General features: G+C 33.5%; 1 protein-coding gene across 3 annotated transcripts in view; it reads right to left on the bottom strand.

Annotated features, from left to right (window-relative positions):
* LOC127723375 (MAM and LDL-receptor class A domain-containing protein 2-like) overlaps nucleotides 1–27,021 on the bottom strand; it is a 210,865-nt gene that overhangs the window by 162,735 nt on the left and 21,109 nt on the right. For all 3 annotated transcript variants that reach the window (XR_007992046.1, XR_007992047.1, XM_052229951.1), the window contains exons 6-15: nucleotides 21,284–21,403; nucleotides 19,830–19,949; nucleotides 14,216–14,357; nucleotides 11,819–11,991; nucleotides 10,639–10,724; nucleotides 8,811–8,946; nucleotides 7,888–8,066; nucleotides 4,567–4,648; nucleotides 2,054–2,239; nucleotides 606–941 (exon numbers count right to left, since the gene is read on the bottom strand). Coding sequence is in view for 1 of the 3 variants with exons in the window: in XM_052229951.1 (XP_052085911.1) it covers nucleotides 606–941; nucleotides 2,054–2,239; nucleotides 4,567–4,648; nucleotides 7,888–8,066; nucleotides 8,811–8,946; nucleotides 10,639–10,724; nucleotides 11,819–11,991; nucleotides 14,216–14,357; nucleotides 19,830–19,949; nucleotides 21,284–21,403 (1,560 nt within the window). In the remaining 2 variants the exon portion in view is untranslated. The remainder of the gene's footprint in view (nucleotides 1–605; nucleotides 942–2,053; nucleotides 2,240–4,566; nucleotides 4,649–7,887; nucleotides 8,067–8,810; nucleotides 8,947–10,638; nucleotides 10,725–11,818; nucleotides 11,992–14,215; nucleotides 14,358–19,829; nucleotides 19,950–21,283; nucleotides 21,404–27,021) is intronic.

Here is a 27,021-nt window from a genome sequence, read left to right as displayed (position 1 = left end):
TTTCACTCAATCCAATTTTTGCAATGCACATTTCAAGCCACAAAAATGTACTTGTAAAAAATTAACCATCCATTACATTGCATTTCAAAACTTGGGTAATTGTTATGTGCCAGTCTTTGTAAGAATCAGGCAATTTAGAAAAATTTCAAAACATGGCTGAAAAAAACCCACCAACCTAACCATCCTATTTTGAAGTTACCCTCATTCTAACTTAGAAATGGTACAATGTAGGTCATTTGTTTCTGTGTGTCTGGTAATTCAAGAATCTCTAGATAATTTTTGGTTAGAATGATAGCAAATTACAGAGTTAGCTCCCCTAAATTGTTAATTTATATAGTGCATTTCAACCAAATTATATCTTGAATTACTAGAACAGGAAAAGGAAACGAATGTTCTATTCATGCACCATTATACATTTTGAACATAAATTAATAACAACTTGAATGGGTTTTGTTTGTCATGTTTTCCCCACTGCCTGATTCCTGGGCAGATTGGCACTTAATTATAAACTCAGCCAAAATATAACCAGAATTTTTTTCCCATTATCACAAAAAAGTCTGTGTGACAGTAAAATGATATATAATAAATTATGAATATAATCTTACAATGACATGGTTCATCTGAGACTGTCACATTATCAACAGCGATCACTGTTTCATCACCACTGCTCTGAGATGCCAAAAACTCTAGCGATAAATCTCCTTCCTGTGCGAGGGGGACACAGGACATAAACCATCCTTCATCTTGTTCCCCCTCTCTCTTCCATAGCAAAGATCTCTGACCATTGCCATTAACTTTGGAAACCTGTAGTGAACCAACATCGCTGCCACCAAAGTATGTGTAAAATTGTAATGTTGACATAGACGAAGATGTAAAGATTGGTGACAGGAGCCTTGCGGAATCTCCTTCATTTCCATTTTTATTCTGGTAGTAGAAATATCCTATACATAAAACAAAAATATAATAAATTTAAAACATCTCAACACTCAATGATATGTAGGAAAATTTTACTTGTTTTCATTTTTTTTTCTCTTATAGATACAATATCCTACATGAAAATATATGAAAACCTATTCAAATTATGTAAAAATACTGTTAAATTACTGAATTTGTGGCAAAATTCTTTCAGATATTTATTTAATAATTATAAAATGCAACAAGAGGCTCTCAAGAGCCTGAATCGCTCACTTGTATTAAAGAGGAGAAGATTTTTAAATGTTAGCAAACTTGATGAACAAATTGTGTAAAAATGTCTTTAAAGGGCAATAACTCCTTAAAGGGTCAATTGACAATTATGGTCATATTAACTTTTTTGTAGATCTTACTTTGCTGAACATTATTGCTGCTTACAGTTTATATATATCTATAATAATATTCAAAATAATAACAAAAAACTGCAAAATTTTGTTAAAACTACCAATTCGGTGGCAGCAACCCAACAATGGGTTGTTCGATTCGTCTGAAAATTTCAGGGCCGGTAGATCTTGACCAATTGAACAATTTTGCCCCTGTCAGATTTGCTCTAAAAGCTTTAGTTTTTGAGATATAAGCCAAAAACTGCATTTGACCCCTATGTTCTATTTTTAGCCATGGCGGCCATGTTTGTCGATGGATCAAAACTTCGGATACAATTTATAAACTAGATACCCTAAGGAACATTTAGTTAAAGTTTGAAGGTTTTGGCCCAGTAGTTTCAGAGGAGAAGATTTTTGAAATAGTTTACGACGACAGACGACAATGACAGACGACGACGGACGCCAAGTGATGGCATAAGCTCACATGGGGCCCTTCAGGCACGGGTGAGCTAAAAAAAGGAGTTTACTGTTTTTACTGAATTGAAGAGTAGTTTCACACTATTGATTGTGATGTAATTGATCAGTTGCAGTTTAACTTTATTCTTTTCTTGCTTAGTTGTGTAATTTTATACTTTTTTGCTCGGTTGAGTTATCTAATATTGTTGTTGCTCAGTTGTATGATTTTATTTTGTTTTTACTCAGTTGTTGTGTGTTATTAATACTTTGTTGAAATTCTATACAAAATCACTACTACTTACCAAAAAATTTGCCACTTACATCAGATGAAGGTAGGTTATGCCCTGATGAAGAGTAATTTTTAAACTGCCAGGTTGTAGCCCCTTCAATACTTTCTATGGTATAGTTGCAAGCCTCTTTATTACTAAAAGTACAGTTAACCCCTGGTTCTTCTTCATCTGCTGGGCATACAAAGTCTGATATTGAATCTGTAAAAAATATTCAGGTAACTAATCAGTATTGCTTATTAACTCATTTATTTTGCAGTGAACTCATTTGCATGTTTTATGAAAACAGAAAAAATTCACACACCTGATTAAATGGGCATTTAAAAAGTCAGAATGCAAAATATATATGTTCAAACTCTTTTAGGTCATTTTTTAGTAACAACAAACAAAAGAACTATGTCAATTGGACCTGCTTTGATACTATTACTGCCCTTGAAATTTTACTAGATAACATTTATGTTCGCTATGGAGATTCAATATATCTTCAAGTTATCGGAATTTCCATGGGGACTAACTGTGCACCACTTATTGCGGACCTGTTTCTGTATTGTTATGAGTAACAATTTATGACTAAAATCAGCAAAGCCCATTGAAACAACATCTGTTCCAAAATTTAATAACACTTTTAGATATTTGGATGATATATTGGCTCTCAATAATGACGACTTCTGTATGTACACTAAAGAGATTTATCCTGCCGAACTTACTTTAAATAAAGCTAGTACTAACAATGAACACTGCCCTTTCCAAGATCTTGATATCTATATCTTTAACGGGAAACTTATTACCAAAATTTATGATAAAAGAGATGATTTTTCATTTCCTATTGTTAATTATCCATTTTTAGATGGTGACGTTCCCTTGTCACCATCTCATGGTGTTTATATATCTCAACTTGTTCGATTCGCTCGTGTATGTAACAACGTATTTGATTTTAACGAAAGAAATCTCTGTATTACTGAAAAATTATTACACCAGAGTTTTTGATATCACAAACTAGTCAAAACATTTACAAAATTTTATCATCAGTACAAGGACATCATTCGTAAATATAAATCAACATGCAGACATCTTATACGTTCAGGTATTTCACATCCAATCTTTTATGGTAATATTCTTTACAAAGCACAAAAATGTCGGCATTAACCTCAAAAGCTAACCAAACCTTTAGACAGACTTATTCAGAAGGGATATAGTTATGATACTGTTGTCAGGTCATTAAGGATTGCATATTTTAGTATTAATATTGATTCACTCATAAGGGTCTTTGCATAGGAAATAAACACAATTATTCTAAAACCAGTTGTTGGCATGATACGGGTTATGTTCTCATATATTTTATGATGGTATGATCATAAACCCCTAACGGGAGGGATTTCAATCAGTTTAATTGAGATCTGGAGCTGGCATGTCAATAACTGCTAGTAGTCCTTTGTTAATTTATGTATCATTGTCATTTTGCTTAGTTTCTTTTGTTACCAGTATTCTGACATCGGACTCAGACTTCTTTTTAACTGAGTTTTACTGTGTGTTTTGCTGTGTGTTTCTTTATTCTACATTGGCTAGAGGTATAATATAGGGGGAGGGTTGAGATCTCACAAAACATGTTTAACCCCGCTGCATTTTTGCGCCTGTCCCAAGTCAGGAGCCTCTGGCCTTTGTTAGTCTTGTATGTTTTTTAATTTTAGTTCATTTATATGTTTTGGAGTTTAGTATGATGTCCATTTTCACTGAACTAGTACACATTTTTATTTAGGGGCCAGCTGAAGCCCACCTCTGGGTGTGGGATTTTCTAACTGCGTTGAGGACCCATTGGTGGCCTTCAGCTTTTATCTGCTCTTTGGTCGGGTTGTTGTCTCTTTGACATATTTCCCATTTCCATTCTTTTTGTTAGGATTATACATTTAACCGCAATTGGTGAACAATGGAGTATCATTTTCTCCATGATATAAATTTAAATCTAAAGACTTCTATGGGTCACACATTATTTTTGTGGGTGCCAATTTCGTTGATTGGGGAAAAAAATGTATTTTCCAAGATATTTGATTTTGTGGTTTTGCCAAAGTCTGCATACAACTCTATAGAAGATTTGCACTTCCTTGAACATTAAAATTGGTGGTTCATGCTTAGGTGTGGCATGATCGTCATTTTGCAAAGAATTCCGCTCAAACAGGTGCTAGGGGTTGTCTTAAACTTGAAGTGAGGTGAAATTTTAGCAAAAGATTTATTTTCTCTACTTTTTAAATGAAGATAAAAATACAAAAATAAAACTTCACTTCAATTTGATCTTTTAGCAAGATCATATAGATAAATATAAAAAATGTAAAATAACCTGAACATGCTTTAACACACAAGAAATTGTGAAATCTAAGCTCCACAAAATTACCTAATTTTAAGTCTGTTTAACATTCTAGTGATCTTACCTTTAAGATATTTGGTGAAAACTTAATTTTTTAGAGACGTCAAAAGTCAACAACCTTGTAAATCTTTAAAAAAAAAAGTTTCTATATCCTAATGTTGATACATACTACATGTTCCCCTCACAAGCTTAATTTCATCCAGAGCTATATCTCCAGTGTATGGTGAACCACTTATTCCAATAAACTGAATCTGAAAAATACATATTAAAGATTTCATATTATCAAATTTCTAAAAAGAAAAAAAAGGAACTGCTAAACCAACACCTCCTAAATTTTGTGTTGTAAAAATGGATACCAATGGCATGCAGGGTTGTCAAATAAAAATAATTAAATACCTCAAAATTGAAAACACCTAGGTAAACAGGAACTTATAATGGTCGACAAGTTTTGTCGGTTGGATCAGATCTTCAGAACAAGGTATATAGAAATAAGAATCCCTGAAGTACATGTTGTTATATGATACTATATGTATAAATGTAATTTTGTACAGAAAATGAATCAAATATATAGAATACAATGAGAACAAGTAAAACTGTGAGCTACTGCTCACTGATGATACCCCCGCCGTAATATTTCGGTAAACAGGAAGTTGTTGAGTGATGAAAACGCATCACATGGTAAAGCTGACTTATATAAACCCTGAAACCAAATTTCAGAAATCCTTGTCAAGTAGTTCCTGAGAAAAATGTGACGAAAATTTTCAATTTGGCTATCATGTGTAAAATAATACAAGTTAATTTATCATTGTCAATGTTATTTATATTGAGACAGTTGTAAATTTAATGTACATACCCTCAATACATAACAGATATGTCAGTAGGATAAGAATGCCCACACCTCACAAAAAAGTCTGGACAACTGTTTGATTTCAGAATGATAGAAGGATGGCCAGACCAAAGGATGCCTGGACACGGGGACACTATTTCTTGGGCCACTCAGTGGCGTGGGCATTAAAAAATTAATTCCCGAACATTTGTGGCATGTATTGTTGTGAATTTTTTTTCCAATTCCAATACAAAGAAATCAAATAATTCTCAAAAATTTCTAAAATAAACTCAAGATATATACCAGGATTAAAATTTTGTACACGAGAAACATGTTTACCCAAGTCAAAGTGGACAGCAGTTTATTAGCATTCACAGTTCTTACTTGACAGCTGTTCTTTAGCCGCCCGAGTGAGTGAGTTCATTAGCATTCACAGTTGCCAAATTCAAGGCAATGGTTAATTTGCATATAGGCATTCCAATAGCATTCCATAGCAGCTTCTTAGCAGTTTATTCAGCCTTCACAGTTATTTAGCAGATATTTTTGAAGAAAAATTTAAATGAGATACAAAACTGCTATTTTCTCTGAATATTCATGAGAACTCTCTTGTTTTGCATGAAATTATTTTTTTGTAGCTCGGAAAAGTTCGAATACTCCGAACTTATATTTCCGAACTAACATTCGGAATTTCCTGCTAGAGGTGCAGCTATAATAACAGCTATCAATAACAAATATTCATACAAACTGCTAAGTTGTTCATCCAAATATGGTTTTCTAAACTGCTAATAACTGCTATGGAATGCTATCAGATCTGCCAAAAGTTGGAATACAAACGAAGGTACATGTACATGAATATACAGTGTATAAGATATGAATGCAAAAATAAAAAACTAACATTTTAAGTCTTGTTGAAATTTCAAAAAGTTGTAGTAACTTATATTTGTAACTTTAGCAGACTGCAATCAAATGACGCTATTTTAATACAATCACAGACTTGTTAAGGGGCTGTAAGAATGTTTTGTGAGTACTGTACCTGGCATTAGACCCCTTATTAATTATGTTAGTAGCCAAATAATAGGAACAGTTAAGAATGCACTTTAAATATCAGTGCTTATAAAAATCAACTTATTCAATAAGAGTGGTTACTAGAGACTATTAATTACCATGACTAAGTGATTTTCAGATTAAAAGTTATTCTTTTATATTATTCTTTAATTACCAAATGTATACTACTAATTTGAAGCCTCTCTCTATATATATTTCATGTGGACCAAAAGACAACAGTTATCTCCTCTTTTTAATTTCTTAATACATGTAATATATTATGTTTCCACTTTCTGAAACAAACTTAAGAAACATACATGTATATTAAGTTCATTAAATGGACTGTTTGGTCAATACTAACCAATCAGCTATTTGCAGCCTAGGTTTCCCTAATATTCCCTCCCCCTTTTTTTCAACTCTTGAGTATGATTGTTTTTGGTTTTTTTACAAAATTATATCAAAATATTCTTTCTTTTTTTGTTTTCAAATAACATCTTGCACTGTAAGTTTATGCTAGTATTTTATCACAATCCTGTAAACCAGATATTCTATGTGAATAAACAACTATCCCCCTTTTTTTGGGCTTTCTGTATGATTTCTGTTTTCCTGTACAAAGTTAGTCATAAAATACACATGCATTAAACTATACTTCAACTTACTGTAGTGCAGGTGTGTGAAAGTATTCCATTTAGCAAAAATATTAAACTTTATTATTGACAAAAATACAATTTTTCACCAGCAAGTATTTACACACAGCTTGGAGCCAAAATGCACATTTGAAAATGATCAAATAATCTTCAAATAAAGGTTTACTTTCAAGCTGAAAACACAGCCAGATTCAAGCATTTTTGTAACAAAGATTAAAACCAAAACTGCTATCAAACTGCTATCGAACTGTTGTCATAACTGTTGTCCAATTGACAGCAGTTTAAGAAGGTTTTCAAACTGCTAAGATGAATGCTAAGAAATGGTGAACATGGTGAACATTTTAGATGGACTGCTATGAACAGCTAAAAGACTGCTAAAAATAGGAAGAACTGGTAAATAACAGCTAAAAAACAGCTAATGATAGCAGTTCAACTTGACTTGGGAACTGTTGTCCAATTGACAAATTGACAACAGTTTAAAGGTAGATCCAGACTGCTAAGATGAATGCTAAGAGGAATGCTAAGAAATGGTGAAATAAGGCAGTTTCTCAAACTGCTATTAGATGGAATGCTATGAACAGCTAAAAGACTGCTAAAAATATGAAGAACTGGTAAATAACAGCTAAAAAACAGCTAATGATAGCAGTTCAACTTGACTTGGGAACTGTTGTCCAATTGACAAATTGACAACAGTTTAAAGGTAGATCCAGACTGCTAAGATGAATGCTAAGATGAATGCTAAGAGGAATGCTAAGAAATGGTGAAATAAGGCAGTTTCTCAAACTGCTATTAGATGGAATGCTATGAACAGCTGAAAGACTGCTAAAATATGAAGAACTGGTAAATAACAGCTAATAAACTGCTTATGATAGCAGTTCAGTTTGACTTGGGTTGTCTTCAAAACACTCATCAGTGATGCTTTATTTAAAAAAGTTTAAAAAAATAGGCCAAATGAATATGTAAGCCTATATACCTGTAATGCTGAAACAGCTTGAATGTCAATACTGGCAGAATGCCAAATATTTCCCTGATCATACTTCCTGGACCAAACAACGCTTCCAATCATATTAGTACTACTTCTAACTTTAACCTGAAGCTCGTTTATAGTAGAACCATACATGTGGTAATAAAAAGAAAGGCATCTAGGAGTCCCTGCAAATAAATTAGATAAAATGTACAAATTCCTATAAGAAAAGTTATTTAGTAACTGTGAAATAATTTGTAATTCATTAAGTGTTGTTGGAATCTATTATACAGTTATCTTTAGAGATAATGCTTTTCTTGTACAGGTTTTTATTGTATATAAGAAAATAGAAAGATGTGGTATGATTGCCAATGAAACAACTCTCCACTAGAGACCAAATGACGATGAAGTTGAAATCAACCCTTCTTAAGTTTTACAGACGCCATCACGAGTTGGTTGACGGTTATGGAATATCCTATCACAGATAATAGCAGATATGTTCCAAATGTTGTTACTACAATCCCGTCCCTTTTCCCCGAATGTGACCTACCGAAATAGACTTATTAACGGTTTTGTACTAACATGTGGAGCAGGATCTGCTTACCCTTCTGGAGCACCTGAGATCACCCCCAGTTTTTGGTGGTGTTCGTGTTGCTTAGTCTTTAGTTTTTCTATGTTGTGTTTTGTGTACTATTGTTTGTCTGTATGTCTTTTTCTTTTTTAACCTTGGCGTAGTCAGTTTATTTTCAACTTGTGAGTCTGAATGTCCCTTTGGTATCTATCGTCTCTTTTTTTCACATCTGTTGGTCACTGTACGGCAAAACTCATACTGCATATAGTATAAAAGGCTTTTGTGTGTTCTTTTATATGTGCATCTTGCTTGTGATAAAGATTAAAAAGTGGTAGGGTTGAGATCTAAAAATAAATCTTACAATCAAAGGAAGCTGTTGTGTTCAGTGAAGCTGAGTAACCAGTTGTCCCATTACTGGTTTCTAGAAATATATAATAACTTGAACTGTTGCCATCATGACCAGTGCAGGGACCAGTACCAGTGGATGGTGTACAACCCTGAAATATCACAAACATACATAAGTTTCTTCACAATTGAAACTATTTTAAAAATAAAAACAGATTTATTTTGCTAAACTAGTACAGTTTTGTTTAGGGGCCAGAGACTCCGGGTGTGGGATTTTCTGGCTGTGTTGAAGACCCATTGGTCGGGTTGATGTCTCTTTGACACATTCCCTCACAGTTTCCATTCTCAATTTTATTTATATTAAAACGTACATATATGTTTCTGATCTTAAGGATGTTTGCTACTCTTGTTTTTGACTTTTAGTCAGATATTCGGAACTTTCTTTTTTTTTACCATATTTAAAAGAGTAATTAAAATTTTGATCGCTAACCCCTACTTTTCTTTTCATAATTTTATTACATACAGTTTAAAAAAGCCATTTTTGAAAATCTTATAAAATCCTTGTTACTTTTGATAGAAAGTAAAACGGTGTCAATGTTAAATGTAAGAAAAATCAACAGAAAATCATTTCCTGCCAAAATTTTTAATTGATAATATCTCAAAAGCAAGATCACAGACCTTTCATTTTTTCTGGTGTATTTAAGTTCCGTTATTTGTATAGTATTACATGTACTATCAAGTCATAACAATCTTTAAAACTTGTTATTTTGAAACAGTGGAGCAAACATCTTTAAGATATGTTTCATAAATGTACAGATTCTTTATCAATATTTTACTTGAATTCCATTGAATAGGGCCTTGGCGGCCAAGTGGTCTAAGTAGTTGAACTGCTATATCACTAGCCTGTTAACACTGAGGTTGTGAGTTCGAATCCCGCACGTGGCAGGTGCGCTCGACTCCAATCATAATTGACTAAGATTTTTTTGTTTTCGTACTGAAGGTCGTGGTTCTCTCCATGCAGGCACTCAGGCTTTCCCCACCAATAAAAAGTGAACGCCACGAAATAGCACAATAGTGCTGAAAGTGGTGTTTAACACCAATCCATCAATCAATACTTCCATTGAAAAGTGTCATCAACTGCATTGATTTATTTCATAAGAGACTATGTTTCAAAAGTTCTTATTCTGTTGTATAGCAAGAAAATGGAATCATTGATCCTCTAATTTTATTTTAATTTTTTTTTTAAATATTCAAATGTATTGTTCTAAACAAGCAGTTTTTGGTTTGACTTGACTCAGCCTGAAACACAGGACTTCCTGCACTTAAGGAGAGCCACTTCCATGAGACAAAAGAGGCTATATCTTGACATTAAGGATGTACTTAGGTGAAATTAAAAAAATCAAGAATTTAAAATTGATACTACTAGTCAGAAGAGTCTTAGTTAAGGAACAAAATAAGCTAAAAATATTGATAGGTTATGCAGCTCCTTTTCGAGATATTTGATTTTTAAAATATTGCGGGAAAAGGCTGACTCAGACATTTACCTTATATTTGCATTGGTATTATATGGGTCTCAAATCAAAAGAAAAGAAATCTAGAATCTGAGTAAATTTTGGTGAATGACCTTTTATGAGCTATTAAGTCGTATATAAAAAGATAAATGGGTGTTATGGGGCAAAATATTTTACCTTGTATCATAGGGGGAAACCCAAGGAGTCCGAACACTTGACACAAATTCCAAAACCTCACCTAAGTACATCCTTAAGCAGCCATCATTCAATCGATTAATTAATTCTATATTTAAAGATTTTTCTTGTTTCAAAGTCCTACTTGATTCTACTTACAGAATACCTTTGCCAGAAAACAGATGATGATGTATTTGACAAAAACATACAATCAGAGTTGAATGAACAATAGTACTCAGATATACCTGAAAAGATATATAATAGATTTATTATTAATATTATTATATCAATCAACATTCATTTTTATTCTGTATTATGATGTTTTGAGAGGTGCATAACACTTTCCATACAATGTATTTTGTATAGATAATGTTGTGCGCTGCACAGTACATTCTATTGAAAATGTGCTATCTTCTTTGTAATAGAAAGTGTTGTGCGACGCACAGAACATTAAAATACAGAATAAACACGGAATTTATTAAAAATTTCAAGCACAAGAAATTATGTAAATTCCATAATTAAAAAAAATTCCAAGTTGAAATAATAGACTCAGTTAAAATCGAATATCCACAAATCTATAATTTTTCTTACAATCTATTTTTAGTAAATATGACCTTGACCATAGGCATAGTTACCTCACAATTAACCATGATCTTCCTCTTATTTTATGTCAGGTTGCAATCCAACATGTAATATTTCATTAAGTATCCAGATACCACTTTTTAGCACAAAGTTCAGTCTAATTGTAGTAGCTATGACCTTGACATTTGACATACTAATCTAAAATCAATAGGGATTTTTCTCTCATTAAATGTGACCATTGATGCAAGTATAAGGTTGCAGTCCCATATGTAGACTTTGGTTTAGCATCCAGAAACCCTTTTTCTTCACAAATTTAGATCTACTTTTTAGTTACTATATGACCTTGACTTATCCCCATACACCATGTCATAATACTATTCATACATCATTATTTATGGAGTATTAAAAACTTAAATTCATTTTCTACTAAGCTGTTAATATAGTTTGAATCAAAGCCCTGAAAACTTTAGCATTCTAGACAGTACTATTTTTCCTTCTTTCATGATACTGCTCATTTATTTTCATGGATTGAGGAAAGCTGGCATTTTTGTGGATACTTGATTTCTTGGTTTTAATTACCAATGTCTGCATACAACCCTATAAAATATTTGTAATTCATTGAACATTTAAATTCGTGGTTCACCTGTACCAATGAAACCCACAAAAAATTGGTATTCAACAAATTATAATGAATCCACAGTAATCATATCCACAAAAAAATGAATCCACATAATTGTGTGTGTGCCTGCAGACATACCTTGGCATCTGACACCCACATCATAGTAATGGCTAAGAACAGCATATTTTTGTTTGGAACAGTCCTCCAGCCTCGATTCAGAACCAGTGCAATACAAATAGGTATAACATATAGGTACTGTGCTATCTGCTTGTCCAAAATACCCATACTGATATGGTATTGCACCTTCTCCGCTAAAATAAAAATTGATGATTAGTACCTTTTTTATTGATTGATTGTTTGTATTTAATGCCACTTTAAGCTCCCGTGGCTGAATCATGGCAGCCAGTTTTTTATCGGTGGAGGAAGCTTGAGTGCTCGAAAGAAACACAACATTTGGCAGGACAACTTGTATTCCTCGTCAATTAAGATTAAAGTGGAACACACAACCTACTTTAAACACTCAGCCACCAAGGCCAAAACTTTTTTTTAACAAAACAGAAATTAAGGAAAGACTTGGTAGAAAATTGTGAGCAGAACATATTTGTTTATAGATGACACCTGCCTTTCTAACAGTAATATCTAACCTGAAACCAACTGTTTACAGATGACACCAGCCTCTCTGACAGTAAGCCTTTACCTGAAATCATTTTTTTATGGATGACACAAGCCTCTCTGACAGTAAAATCCAACCTAAAACCAACTGTTTATAGATGACACCAGCCTCTCTGACAGTAAGCTTTCACCTGAAATCAACTTTTTTGGACGACACCAGCCTCTCTGACAGTAAAATCCAACCTAAAATCAACTGTTTATAGATGATGCTAGCCTTTCTGGCTTTATAATCTCACCTGAATCGTAACTGTTTATAGATGACAGTAAGATCTCACCTGACATTAACCTTTTTACAGATATCATGACCCTCTCTGACAGTAGGATCTCAGCTGAAATCAACTATTTACAGATGACACCTGTCCCCCTGACTGTAAGATCTCAAATGAAACCATCTGTTTACTGATGACACCAGCCTCTCGGACAGTAAGATCTAACCTCAAACCAACTATTTATAGATGACACTAGCCTATTTGACAGTAAAACCTCACCTGAAACTAACTGATTATAGATGACACCAGACTCTCTGACAGTAAAAATCTAACCTGAAACCAACTTTTTTATAGATGACACCAGCCTTTCTAACAGCAAAATCTCATCTGAAACCAACTGGTTATAGATGACACCAGTCCATCTGACAGTAAAATCTAACCTGAAACCAACTGTTTATAGATTACACCTGTCTCCCTGACTGTAAGATCTCACCTGAAACCATCTTGTTACTGATGACACCAGCCTCTAGGACAGAAAGATCTAACCTGAAACCAACTATTTATAGATGACACTAGCCTGTTTGACACTAAAACCTCACCTGAAACCAACTTCAAAAGATGACACCAGATTCTCTGACAGTACAATCTAACCTAAAGCCAACTGTTTATAGATGACACCTGTCTCCCTGATTGTAAGATCTAACCTGAAACCAAACTATTTATAGATAACACTAGCCTGTTTGACATTAAAACCTCACCTGAAACAAACTGTTTATAGATGATACTGGCCACTTTGACTGTAAAATCTCACCTGAAATTAATCTTTTTACAGATGACCCCAGCCACTCTGACAGTAAGATCTCAAGTGAAACCAACTATTTATAGATATCACCTGTTACCCTGACAGTAAGATCTCAGGGGAGCTAACATTTCTGACAGCAAAATCTTATCTAAAACCGAATGATTACAGATAGCACTTATCTCCCTGACAGTAAAATCTAACCTGAAACCAACTATTTATAGATGGCATTCGTCTTTCTGTCAATAAGATCTCACCTGAAACCATCTTTGTACTGATAACACCAGCCTTTCAGACAGTTAGATCTCAGATGAAACCAACTATTTATAGATGGCACTTGTCTCCCTGACAGTAATATCTCACCAGAAACAATCTTTTTACAAATGACACCAGCCTCTCGGACAGTAAAATCTCACCTGAAATCAACTATTTATAGATGACACTATCCTGTTTGACACTATAAGCTCACCTGAAACCAACTGTTTACAGATGACACCAGCTTCTCTGACATTAAAATCTAACCTGCAAACCAACTGATTATAGATGACACCTGACCAGCCTCACTGACAGTAAGATCTCACCTGAAACCAACTATTTATAGATGACACTAGCCAGTTTGACACTAAAACCTCACCTGAAACTAACTGTTAATAGATGACACCAGACTCTCTGACAGTAGAAATCTAACCTGAAACCAACTTTTATAGATGACACCAGCCTTTCTGACAGCAAAATATCACCTTAAACTTGAAACGATTTTAGATGACACTAGCCTCTTTAAAGGTAAGATCTCACCTAATAGCAAACGATTATAAATGACACCAGGCTTCCAGACAGTAAATGTTTAACTCTCACCTGAATCCTAATACTTTGCAGATGACACTAGCTTCCCTGGAACTAAATGGTGCATTAGATGTAGATATAGTTCCCCATACTCCATTTATTTTTATTTCTACTCTTCCTTCCAAGCAGTTAGATCCATTAACAAGCCGCACTTCTAAGAAAAAAACAATGTTTACAACAAATTATACATTAAGTATCTCTTCATGTGAAAGTGTAATTGTTTATGTGGGCAAAATATATACAGCTTTTCCAGGCTTAATCTTAAAAACAGTATCTATTTAAGGTAGATTAACTGTATTTGCCATCTTGGATTCAGTGAAATAGCAGTACTCAATTGGTCTAGGTCTTTGCTTTAATCTGCAAATTTTGAGATAGATTGGCAATCAATGTGCAAATATGAAAATAAGAGGATGGGGTATGATTGCCAATGGCAATGAGACAACTCTCCACCATAGACCAAATGACATAGAACTGAGACTGTTTATTCAAATAAAGAAAAATAAGTGATCTATTGCATTATTTAGACTTTTTTAACAAATACCAAATATTTGTGTTAAATTGAATCTATTTTTCAACTAAGCCATTTAAGGGGAGATAACTCAATTAGTAAAAATTGTAAAAAGGAATGTTAAAGAAATTTTCATTTTTTTCTTTAAGCAAGAAAACAATAAAACTGAGAATGGAAATGGGGAATATGTCAAAGAAGCAACAACCCAACCAAAGAGCAGACAACAGCCGAAGGCCACCAATGGGTCTTCAACGCAGCAAGAAAATCCCACACCCGGAGGTGGTCCTCAACTGGCCCCTAAATAAAATTGTGTACTAGTTCAGTGAAAATGGACGTTACACTAAACTCCAAAAAATATAAATGAACTAAAATTAAAAAACATACAAGACTAACAAAGGCCAGAGGCTCCTGACTTGGGACAGGTGAAAAATGTGGCGGGGTTATACATGTTTTGTGAGATCTCAACCCTCACCCTATACCTCTAGCCAATGTAGAATAAAGAAACACATAGCAATACGCACAGTAAAACTTAGTTCAAAAGATGTCCGAGTCCGATGTCAGAATAGGTAACAAAAGAAACTAAGCAAAATGACAATGATACATAAATTAACAAAGGACTACTAGCAGTTACTGACATGCCAGCTCCAGACCTCAATTAAACTGATTGAAAGATTATGTCTTCATCATATGAAAATCAAGTACAATCCCTCCCGTTAGGGGTTTAGTATCATACCATCATAAAATATATGAGAAGAACATAACCCGTATTATGCCAACAACTGGTTTTAGAATAAATGTGTTTATTTCCGATGCAAAGACCCTATGAGTGAATCAATATTAATACTAAAAATATGCAATCTTTAATGACCTGACAACAGTATCGTAACTATATCCCTTCTTAATAAGTCTGTTTAAAGGTTTGGTTAGCTTTTGAGGTGAATGCCGACATTTTTGTGCTTTGTAAAAAATATTACCATAAAATATTGGATGTGAAATACCTGATCGTATACCGTAAACAGGGAAATTTTTCGCGGCAGTTTTATTTTCGCTATTTTCCCGGTGAGGAGTTGAAAAATGCGAAAATAAATCGACCGCAAACATTTCAAGGAAATCAGAACACGAATATGAAGACCATACATGAACATATGTCAATAGGAAATGCAGATCTATACCGCAAAACATAACTTTATTTCTAAAGTAAAGTCAGTGTTAGATATCAAAACCTTATCTCATGATAGTTCTTATTAATCCAACTGGACATTACGGATATTGCTAAATAAACAACTATCGTTACAGTTATGTAAATGCCACCTGGCAATCAGTTTTAAAATGATTACCCTTGTATCTGCTGCACAGATCAATCAGATTAAAATATTAACTAATAAGCAGTAATTCTGTCAGCATTTAATTCACTCTTAGTTTGGTCATTCCTCTTTGATTATTGTGATTGTGTTTTTACAAGCAAACATGACTAATAGTTTTAAATGTGAACCGACAAAAAGGAATTTTTATGGGTTTTATCACTTGATTTAAATACATTTATTAACACTGTACAGTTTCCAAATCATTTATGAAAAATACTTACATAGGACACCGACCGGGACATCGCGAATTCAAAACGGCGCGAATCTAGATTTTGTTGGTAAATCACGAAAAAAAGACGGCGCAGAAATTTCCCGGTTTACAGTAAGATGTCTGCATGTTGATTTATATTTATGAACGATGTCCTTGTACCGATGATAAAATTTAGTAAATGTTTTGACTAGTTTGTGATATCGAAAACCCTGGTGTAATAATTTTTCAGTAATTCAGAAATTTCTTTCGATGAAATCAAATACGTTGTTACATACAAGAGCGAATCGAACAAGTTGAGATATATAAACACCATAAGTTGGTGACAAGGGAACGTCACCATCTAAAAATGGATAATTAACAATAGGAAATGAAAAATCATCTCTTTTATCATAAATTTTGGTATTAAGCTTCCCGTTAAAGATATAGATATCAAGATCCAGGAAAGGGCAGTGTTCATTGTTAGTATTAGCTTTATTAAAAGTCAGTTCGGCAGGATAAATCTCTTTAGTGTACGTACTGAAGTCGTCATTATATATCATCTAAATATCTAAAAGTGTTATTAAATTTTTGAACCAGATGTTGTTTCGATGGGTCTTTGCTGATTCTAGTCATAAATTGTAACTCATAACAATACAGAAACAGGTCTGCAATAAGTGGTGCACAGTTGGTCCCCATGGGAATTCCGATAACCTGACAATATACGGAATCTCCATAGCGAACAAAAATGTTATCTAGTAAAAATTCAAGGGCAGTTATAGTATCAAAGCAGGTCCAATTGACATAGTTCTTTTGTTTGTTGTTACTAAAAAATGACCTAAAAGAGTTTGAACAAATATATTTGCATTCCGACTTTTTAAATGCCTATTTAATCAGGTGTGTGAATTTTTTTTCTTAATAAGATTATGAGGCAAAGTGGTATATAGGGTAGAAAAATCAAAACTTTGAACAGATTTGAAATCACCAATATAAGCATGCAATTTATCAAGTACTTCCAACGAATTTTTGACACTCCAAAAGTAATTAATACCACTATTTTCAAAGGCCTTATTTGAACAATTTATTACCAGATTTTTGATTGTACTAAGTGTACTAGTAAGTAGAATAGATAGTTTAGTAGTGGAACAATGGCTTGAAGACGAAATAAATCTATATTGGTAAGGAGTTTTGTGCAGCTTCGGAAGCCAGTACATAGTTGGAACTTTCATTGTATTTGGTTCTGCTTGTAAAGAGGTAGCTAAAAGTTTATGTTTGTTACAGATGTCATTTTCCGAAAATGGAGTCAGTTGGAATGTTGGTGAATTCGTGATTTCCTTTTGTAGAACCTCAATGTAAAATTTACATCAGACAATAATAATATTGTTAGTAGCCTTATCAGCCGGGACAAAAACAAATTCCTTGGCGAGTTCTTTAATCTTATGTTTGATACGAGAAACTGGGCTATTATGGTTGTTGTTAAGAGTAAACCGATCTTTAAAATGTTGAATACGTATATCCACTATGTTCATTACCGAATTAAAAAAAGAATCTAATGATTTCTTGTCAGCTTTTTCTCGTTTTATTCATGCATTTAGAGCAATAAGTACGGAGTGAGTCGTGGATGATGTTACGACACTCATTCCAATTAATAATTGACAGGGGACGATATTTAGGTCCTTTACTGAGGAATGATTTCAACTCTTGGTCACGAACGATGTTCAGGTCTCCTGTTATAACATGGGAACTGGGGCCATAAATGTATTCGGAATTACTGCAATTTCATGAAGTAGGTGTATTGTCACTGATATTAACATCTTTACACACTTCACTGTAATTAAATACATATTTCTGGGTAGATTTTTTGTAAACATAACAAATAAGAGGGAGTTCAGTATTATCAAAATAGCCAGGAATTTGTCCTGTCGCATTTTTTGCAATAATAAAAACTTCACAATAATTTCTGAATTTACAGTATCGGCAATATTTACAAAATCAAAACCTTTATTGACATATTTGATTTTAATAAAATGTTTTTTGTGATCTTCAGGGCGATCAATTTTGGGAAACAGTTTAGAATAACAATATGCAATTATAATTTGGACGATTTCATACTTAGGACTGCAATATGAAATTGTGTTGCATTCCTCCAAAATTTGATGTAATTTATTAACAGGCAAAGAACAGAGCCTGGTTAATAGATAATGTCTACCGTTGTTTTTGGAAATTGAAATTAGGTCCGAAATATTTGTATTGTTATTACCAAATTTTCTTTGATTGCGATTTATTCTACGCCCATGAGAACGGTTTTTACGAACTGTTTTAGAAACTATATTCAAAATGTTAACAGAATCTGTTCTAGATATATTACCAATTCCCATGATATTGTCATTAAGACCGAGAGGATAGACTGTCTGTAATTTTTTAATCCAATTAAATTCAATTATTTTTCGTGATCGTACAAATTTAGAATGAGATTCCACAGGCTGCTTATTAACTACTTAGCATATTAATTTATAAAACATATCTTCTCATATTTTCTTTCAAAGTTCTATCTCATGGATATCTTTTTATTTACAAAACAGTGTTTTGTCATGAATAATCTATGCAAATTTGGCAATAATGTTTTAATTGTAGCTGTAAAAATAGCACTAGTTCAAAAAGAAAGAAATGTTCTGCAATACTATTTCCACAATAAAGAAATATTAGTTATGTTCCCAACAGAATGAAGGGCATAGAACAGATATTATAGAATTGTTTAAAGCAAAGTTTAAAGAGGAACTTCTGTTAAGAGGAACAAAATATACATCGACAGCAGAAGTAAATATTTTGGTGTAATTACAGTGGTATCCTATGCTTTAATTGAGACAGACATCCTTTTCTTACCTACTGTGGCTTCGTTTAATTCCATTGGAACCAATTTTGGTGTATTGAGTAAAACTGCTATTTTTGTGGATATTTAATTTCATGGTTATACAAAAGCATGCATACATGCATATATATAGACAATTTGTAATTCATTGAACATTTAAATGTCAACCTTTACCTACCAAATCCACAAAAATTGGTATCCCATGAATAATAATGAATCCACAAAAATTGGTATCCCATGAATAATAATGAATCCACAGTGTATTATCACAGACGTAGAAAGACATGAGGAACAAATATACATGGACAGCGGAAGTAGATTCTTCCATGTACAGTGGTATTCTATATGCTTAAGACCAACTGCCTTTTCTTACCTATATTATGACAGGCCTATGACATGTCATCAGAGGGACAAATATATATTGACAGTGGAAATATTGTAAATTTAGAAATTATTGCATGCCTTTAATAATGCTAATCCTTGACCATTGGCAAATTGAAAATCTAATCATAAATAATGTGATTGCAAAACTTTAATGAATGAAAATCAATTTTGAAATTATGAATGCAAATTTTTATTATTGCGAACCTGTTACTGCCGCATTATTTGCATTATAAAAAACCTCGCTTTAATTTCTATATTTACAGTAGATAATTTGGTATACAGTGGTATTCTATGTTTTAGACAGACTGCCTTACCTATGTTACTAGCGACAGGAGAAGTTGATATTCTAGACGTAGTGGCATTGTGTGGCATCAGTGTGGTCATGGTGGTAGTATCAACTGATGGTGTACTTTGGGTGCTAGTCAGTGTTGTATCTAAAATATTATTGCATTATTACATTATATTATTGCCAGGCATTATCCTCAATAGTAAATAACTATATTTATTATATACTTAGTAGTAAATACAGATAAATTGTATATGTAATACAATCATTGGCAAGCGTGCTGTATCAGCCACCCGTGATGATATCGATATCAGCACGGTTGCAAAGGCTTTATCACACCTTTAATCTGTATGACGTCACGTCATCGATTGCAGTCACTGTTGTAAAGGCTTTATCAAACCCCTAATCTGTATGACGTCATGTCAAACCTATAATCTGTATGACGTCATTTCAAACCTCCTTACCTGTTTGACGCCATGTCACATAAAAAACAACTACGTGAGGTATATGTATATAATAAAGTGTATATGATATGGCTTTTTCAATATCACACACCGTATCAACCCTCAACCAATATAATCCCTCGAGCAAAGCTCTTGGGATTATATTGGTGTCTCGGGTTGATACGGATGTGATATTGAAAAAGCCATATGATATTCTCTATATATACAGAAGCCTACAAGCTGTACTGTGGACATCATCCAATTATGTATTCCGAAAAATTTGCAAAAGAATTCTAACCAAAAACATTTCCATCATCTTGTATTAAATAATTCTCTTTAATTGAATAGGTCAAAACAGCATTAAAGAGCTGAAAAAAACCTAGTATGAATGCATTGCCATACTGAGCATACTCCCATTCATTATTCAAACAGTATCTGAAAGCAGAAAGTAGTTGTCTGACAAATAGGAAAGAGCACACACATATAACTAGTCACTACATGTATTGAGCTGCTGACCACATAAGAAGTCATTCTGTTTATAAGTAGTATTGGAAAAAAGTGGGATGAAAACTTTAAGTTTATTCAACTTAAAACAGGCAGTAGGGGTTTGATAGACCCAAAATGTGTTTATCGACCGTGACTGCCCATGAGGATCTCCAACATACCCATGAGGATCTCGAACGGTTGGTAAAAAATTTGTCAATTGTTGATGACCATATTTTGACCTCCAGATGTCTACAATGGTTCTTTAAGCATTGTTGTTTGGGTTACTGTTTCATCTACATATTCAACACTTCTTCTTTTATTTATATCACATCTGAGGGTCTTGATGAGGGGTCTTCATTTCTGTATCCTTAAATTTTTGTCATTTTTCTCTTTTCATAATATTTTTTGTGTCCATTATTCTCTATCTTTGGCCCATTTTTCACTATTCTTTATCTCACCCCCCCTACACACATTTTTCTGTAATCTTGGCCCATTATTTTCTATTCTAGATCTGAAAACCCCATCCAGATCCTCATATCTGTAAATAACTTACAGTTGAGACAATGCTGCTCGTCAAATCCATTAGCACAGTCTGGGTATCCATTACACAATTTATACACAGATACACAATCAGATGCAGTTATGGAGCATCGCACATGGTCTATAGCACAATCTGAAAGTAAATAACAAATCAGTCACTTCCTATTCTTGTAGATGTTTTTTTTAAAAAGATGATGTGCTCTTTGGCCCAAATTGATCTAACAAAATTGATTTACAAATCGACAAAAAAGAACTTTTAAAATAAAAGAACATTATGTTCCAATGTCCCCTGCGTTGCACATATTTTATCTATTCAGGGACAATAACTAAAAAAAAAAATTTTTTTTGTAACAATGTTCTTTAAAACAATTTATAAATAAAAAGCGTGCGCAGGGGAACAAAAAAGTTTTTTTGTTGTATACTAAATATTTCAAACAGACCTTCAAGGGCATTACTTATAGTATACTACAAACTTGTACCCGTGAGAGTGCTAATGAGGCCATTTTCCATAAATTTAATATTTCCAAGGGTAATAACTCTTTTAAAAAAAGTCAATCGTCCACCATTATAAAATTTGTCCGAGATATTGCTAATATTAACCTATGGTATAAGTTTTATAAAAATCTAGCAAGAATTGTACCTGTGAGAGCGCTAACAAGACTGGATTGAACAGACGGACGTACGTACAGAAAAAAGGACAGACAGACGGACAAACGGACGCCTGATACTTCCATGTACCCCCAACTCGTTACACAGGGGACAATAATGTTTGTCATAACATTTTACATATCTGACTTGAATATCTAATTTTTATTTTTTTAAGTCTTAGCTCTGTGTTTCCTAGGCTTAAATTTAGTTGAAATCCAGAAGTTTTGTCAAATTTCATATTAATCTCTATTTACATCCTATTTGGGTTGTAAATTTCTATGCTTAAGAAGAAAAGCTGTACAAAAAAGTTCTATTTCACTTTCTTACGTGTCTATTCATCAAATTAAAACATTTTTTATCTTGAATAATGGACTTAATATTCAGGGCCAAATAATAAGTCTCTTACTGAACTTATGATAATAAAGACAAGTGATATGATTGCCAATGAGACAACTATCCACAGGAGTTCAAATGAAGTCAATGCAAGCAATTATAGACAAATGTACGGCCTTCAACAATGAGAAAAAAACAGTCAGCTTTAAAAGGCCCTGACATGAAAAATGTGAAACAATTCAAACGAAATAAAAAACTAACGGCCTAATTTATAACAAAACAATTTACCAAAAACAAATACAACAGACATGATCCATCGACAACCACTGCACTACAAGTTCCTGACTTGTGAATGCTCATCCTTCGCTAACCTGGTCAGTGGTGTAACAGCACAACTTAAAGAACAAACTGTATTAATTGGAATTAGCAATTGGATTAACTCAAAAGATCGGTACAAGGCACAAAAATAATAAGAATTGATTGTAACAGGATGCTGTTACGAAGTCTCCCAAACGAAGCTCCCATGATTTGTAATTCTCAGGGTTGCCTGACATCATAAAGTCCAGCGAAAATTGGTTTGGTCCAGTAAAGTTATATGCATTAGTGATGCCTGGGGACTGACCCTGTATATCATTCAAATCTTCTTGACATGACGAATAGGACTATATATGGTTTAGGGGTGGGGATCTCGACCATTTACAAGATATTAGATCATTGGGGGTGTGGGGACCCCTGGGGACTGACACTATATATCATTCAAATCTTCTTGACATGACGAATAGGAATATATATGGTTTAGGGGTGAGGATTTCGACCATTTACAAGATATTAGATCATTGGGGGTGGGGGGGGGGGGGGGGGGGGGGAACCCTGGGGTCTGACCCTATATATCTTTCAAATATTTGTGACATGATGAACAGGAATATATATGATTTAGGGGTGGGGATCTCAACCATTTACAAGATATTAAAACTTTCTCAAATGGCAGGGGGTGGGGGTGATCCCTGGGGACTGACCCTATATATCTTTCAAATCTTTGTGACATGACGAATAGGAATATATATGGTTTAGGGATGGGGATCTCGAACATTTACAAGATATTAGATCATTGGGGGTAGGGGACCCCTGGGGACTGACCCTATATATCATTTGAATCTTTGTGAAATGACGAACAGGGATATATAGAGTTTAGGGCAGGGGATCTCAACCATTTACAAGATATTAGAACTTTCTAAAATGGCAGGGGGTGGGGATGACCCCTGGGAACTAATACTTTACTTCATTTAATGTGCTGTATCATGACTAACCAGAATATATATGGTTTAGGGGTGGGGATCTCGACCATTTACAAGATATTAGAACTTTTTCAAATGGCAGGGGGTGGGGTGACCCCTGGGGACTAATCCTTTATTTCATTTGAAGGACTGTATCATGACAAACAAGAATATATACGGTTTAGGGGTGGGGATCTCGACAACTTACAAGATATTAGAACTTTCTCAAATGGCAAGGGGTGGAGGTGACCCCTGGGGACTAATACTTTATTTCATTTAATGTGCTGTATCATGACTAACCAGAATATATATGGTTTAGGGGTGGGGATCTCGACCACTTACAAGATATTAGAACTTTGTCTGATGGCAGGGGGTGGGGGGTGACCATTGGGGACTAACCCTTTATTTCATTTGATGTGCTTTATCATGTAGAACATTTTCAATTATAAAGATTGTGTCTATCACTAACAGTTTTCAAGTTATAATCATTTGAAAATAAAAAAAAATTAAAATCCCATAGGGTTCTATAGTAAACCCCTCCCTTCTTTTGGCCCCTCAAAGTACCCCTTTTCAGACCCCAATGCACAAACGAAACCCTGATTGCACCACTAGACATGTTAGTCTAACATATTGTGAAACTTTAAGTAAATCTGACTAGCGGTTTTGGAGAACGAGTGCGGAAAAGTTCATTTAAAAAAGTGCCGGAAGAGGAAGAGGGAAGAGGGAAGTGGGAAGTGGGAAGAAGAATAATAATAATAACTAGATTTGTAATTGCTAGCAATAACGGATGGCACCCTTCCCCCATTGCCAGGTGGGCGGCAGCCATTTTGAAAATTCCAAAGTCAATGAGCGCATCTACACATGCAAATTTTCATTTTTGTAAAGTTTCATTAAGTTTGGAGCATTATGAAATTTGTGAAATTTTTTATTTTTCCATGGTAACGATAGAAATTTCCAAAATTTCAAAAGCAGACACCACACTGCCACATGGGTCCGTGTATATTTGCGTCCATTCGTTTTTTGTTTTGAAATATCAAAAACAAAAAACAAAAAACGAAAGTGTTTTCATTTTTCGTTTTTGATTTCTTAAAAACCAAAATGAAAAACAAAAGTGTTTTCGTTTTTCATTTTTGATTTCTCGAAAACCAAAACGGAAAACGGAAGTCTTTTCATTTTTCGTTTTTGATTTTTCAAAAACCAAAATGAATATCATAAGTGTTTTTGATTTCTCTAAACAAGAAAAGAATCAACATTTGCATTTGATTTCTGCATTTTGCTCTATTTAAGTCTCGTTTTTACGTTATACAATGTTTTCCTTTCCTTTTTCATAGCCATTCATACCCCGGTGTATTTACTACTTAATGTAGACAGAATAGACCGCCTGACTTTTGATTTGAAAGGTGATAAATGAATCAAAGACTTTCAAATTTCCTTGTTTTTATCTATAAAAAAATATAAAATTATTTTATTTAAATATAAAATGAATCACAAATTTGAATAATACAATGAAATATTATATAGATGGTGAAAATTAAACGATTAATTACAACATCACATTAACAAGGGAGGTTACTACTTATCTAATAGGAAAACTAGCCCTGTCATTAAAGTATGCACAGCGGTTATTCAGATCAATAGTATTTTTTAATTCGGAGATAATGTCGACGAATGGAAAAGATATTATCAATCTGAACAATAAGGATGCATGATCTTTACTTTTAAGTTTGAAAGGTTGGTTATGTAAGATTTTTAGAATTGCATGATGACTGAGGCCAATCAGCCAATATAAGACATATTACATTAACATTCAAGACGGTAATATGTATACGTTATTTAGATTATTTTTAAGAAAAGGTCCCACTTCAAGTCGTCGTTTAGTAGACCATCTTATGAGTCACTAGGAAGCAGTCAAAAAGAAGATGTCTATCACGATGCTCGGCACATTATTGTACTTTTCGCCTTACTTGATTTATATCAAAATATAAAATATGTGATAAAATTGCTACGACTTCGTATATCACAAAATATAAGGTTGTGAGTCTTATTGAGTTTGATCAGTTTCTTATTATTTTGCCTCAGTAAATGGTGGTTTATTTTGTTGGTTTCGACTTTGCGTGATTGCAATAAAGATATTTTGATAATCATTCATAACCGTGAACTTGTTTAACCATTTTTTTTCAAACAGTAAAGCATCGAAACCTAATTGTTGGCAGCAGGTAAGGTCAACCACAGAAATAGCCAAAAGCACAGGCACTTGATAAACATTTGGCTTTCCTCCAATTTTTAGGAAAAAAAAGGGGGTGAGGGGTCTTTGAAAGCGACGAGGCCAATTTTCCCTGGACTTATAAATGTCACTCATAGGGTCAAAATCTAAAATTGGTCTGCACATTGAAAATTGAAGATGACGTTATATATTGTAACAATGTTTTACATATTCCCCTGAAATCAAAATACTATACTAAGTGCTATATGTTTCTGTTGAAAGCATTGTAATACAAAATTGCCAAGGGTTAGAGCCTAGTTCTCAATATCTTTTTTTTCACTCACAGGGCCCAACATGTGTTTTTCATACATTTATCATACTTTAAATGTAATATTAAAAAGTTTAAATTATATATTTTAAAATATCTTTTTTGAATTTTAGTTCATTTATATGTTTCGCAGTTAGCCCATTTTCACTGAACTAGTACACATTTTTGTTTATGTGCAAGCTGAAGCCCGCCTCCGGGTGCGGGATTTTCTCGCTGTGTTGAAAACCAATTGGTGGCCTTGGTCTGTTTTTGACTCATTGGTCGGATTGTTGTCTCTTTGACACATTCCCAATTTCAATTCTCAATTTTTTTTTAACAATTTTACACATAAATTTCCATAAACTCAAAATGCTACTCAGCGTTACATGTTGCATGCATGCTGTTGAAGATATAAATTTGCTTTTACATGTTTTTGTAAAATTTTGCATCGAAGGCCGTTGATAGGCAAAATGTCCGAAAGACAATAAATAGCTTTACTTCTAACACAATTTTTGTTTTGGTTAATGATGACCTTCTATTTCGTTTTAGGAATAAATACTAAAAAGCAAAAATTTGCTTTAGGCGTTTATAAGTTGGTGGTACGTTTAAAATTTAGCAATCATAATAATAATATAATTATTGTAAAACCCTAAGTAAACTTTAAGATTGAAAGACTTTTTGTAAATGGCCCTGGTTTGAAATAAATCAAGGGTTAATCGGCTCTACCCTTTTTAAATGTTTTTTACTTTTACATCGGCAGGCGACGCTAACCAAAATGAAGTAATTTGTATCCGAAAGACAAGACATATAATAGCCTTCACTATGTTTATATCTATTTTATAGAGTTGTGGTTTGGTTAAATATTTTATGTTTGTTTATTCGATAAATACTTAAACGTTGCCAAAATCTTTCCAACATTTTCCGGTTTGGACTATCTGCAGACTCTTTAGGCGTTTATAGTTTTCTAATCTGTTTAAGATTTACCC

This window comes from Mytilus californianus, unplaced genomic scaffold (assembly GCF_021869535.1).
Source record: "Mytilus californianus isolate M0D057914Y unplaced genomic scaffold, xbMytCali1.0.p SCAF_13, whole genome shotgun sequence".
NCBI classification, from domain to species: domain Eukaryota; kingdom Metazoa; phylum Mollusca; class Bivalvia; order Mytilida; family Mytilidae; genus Mytilus; species Mytilus californianus.
This window is presented reverse-complemented; position numbering and strand designations above follow the sequence as displayed.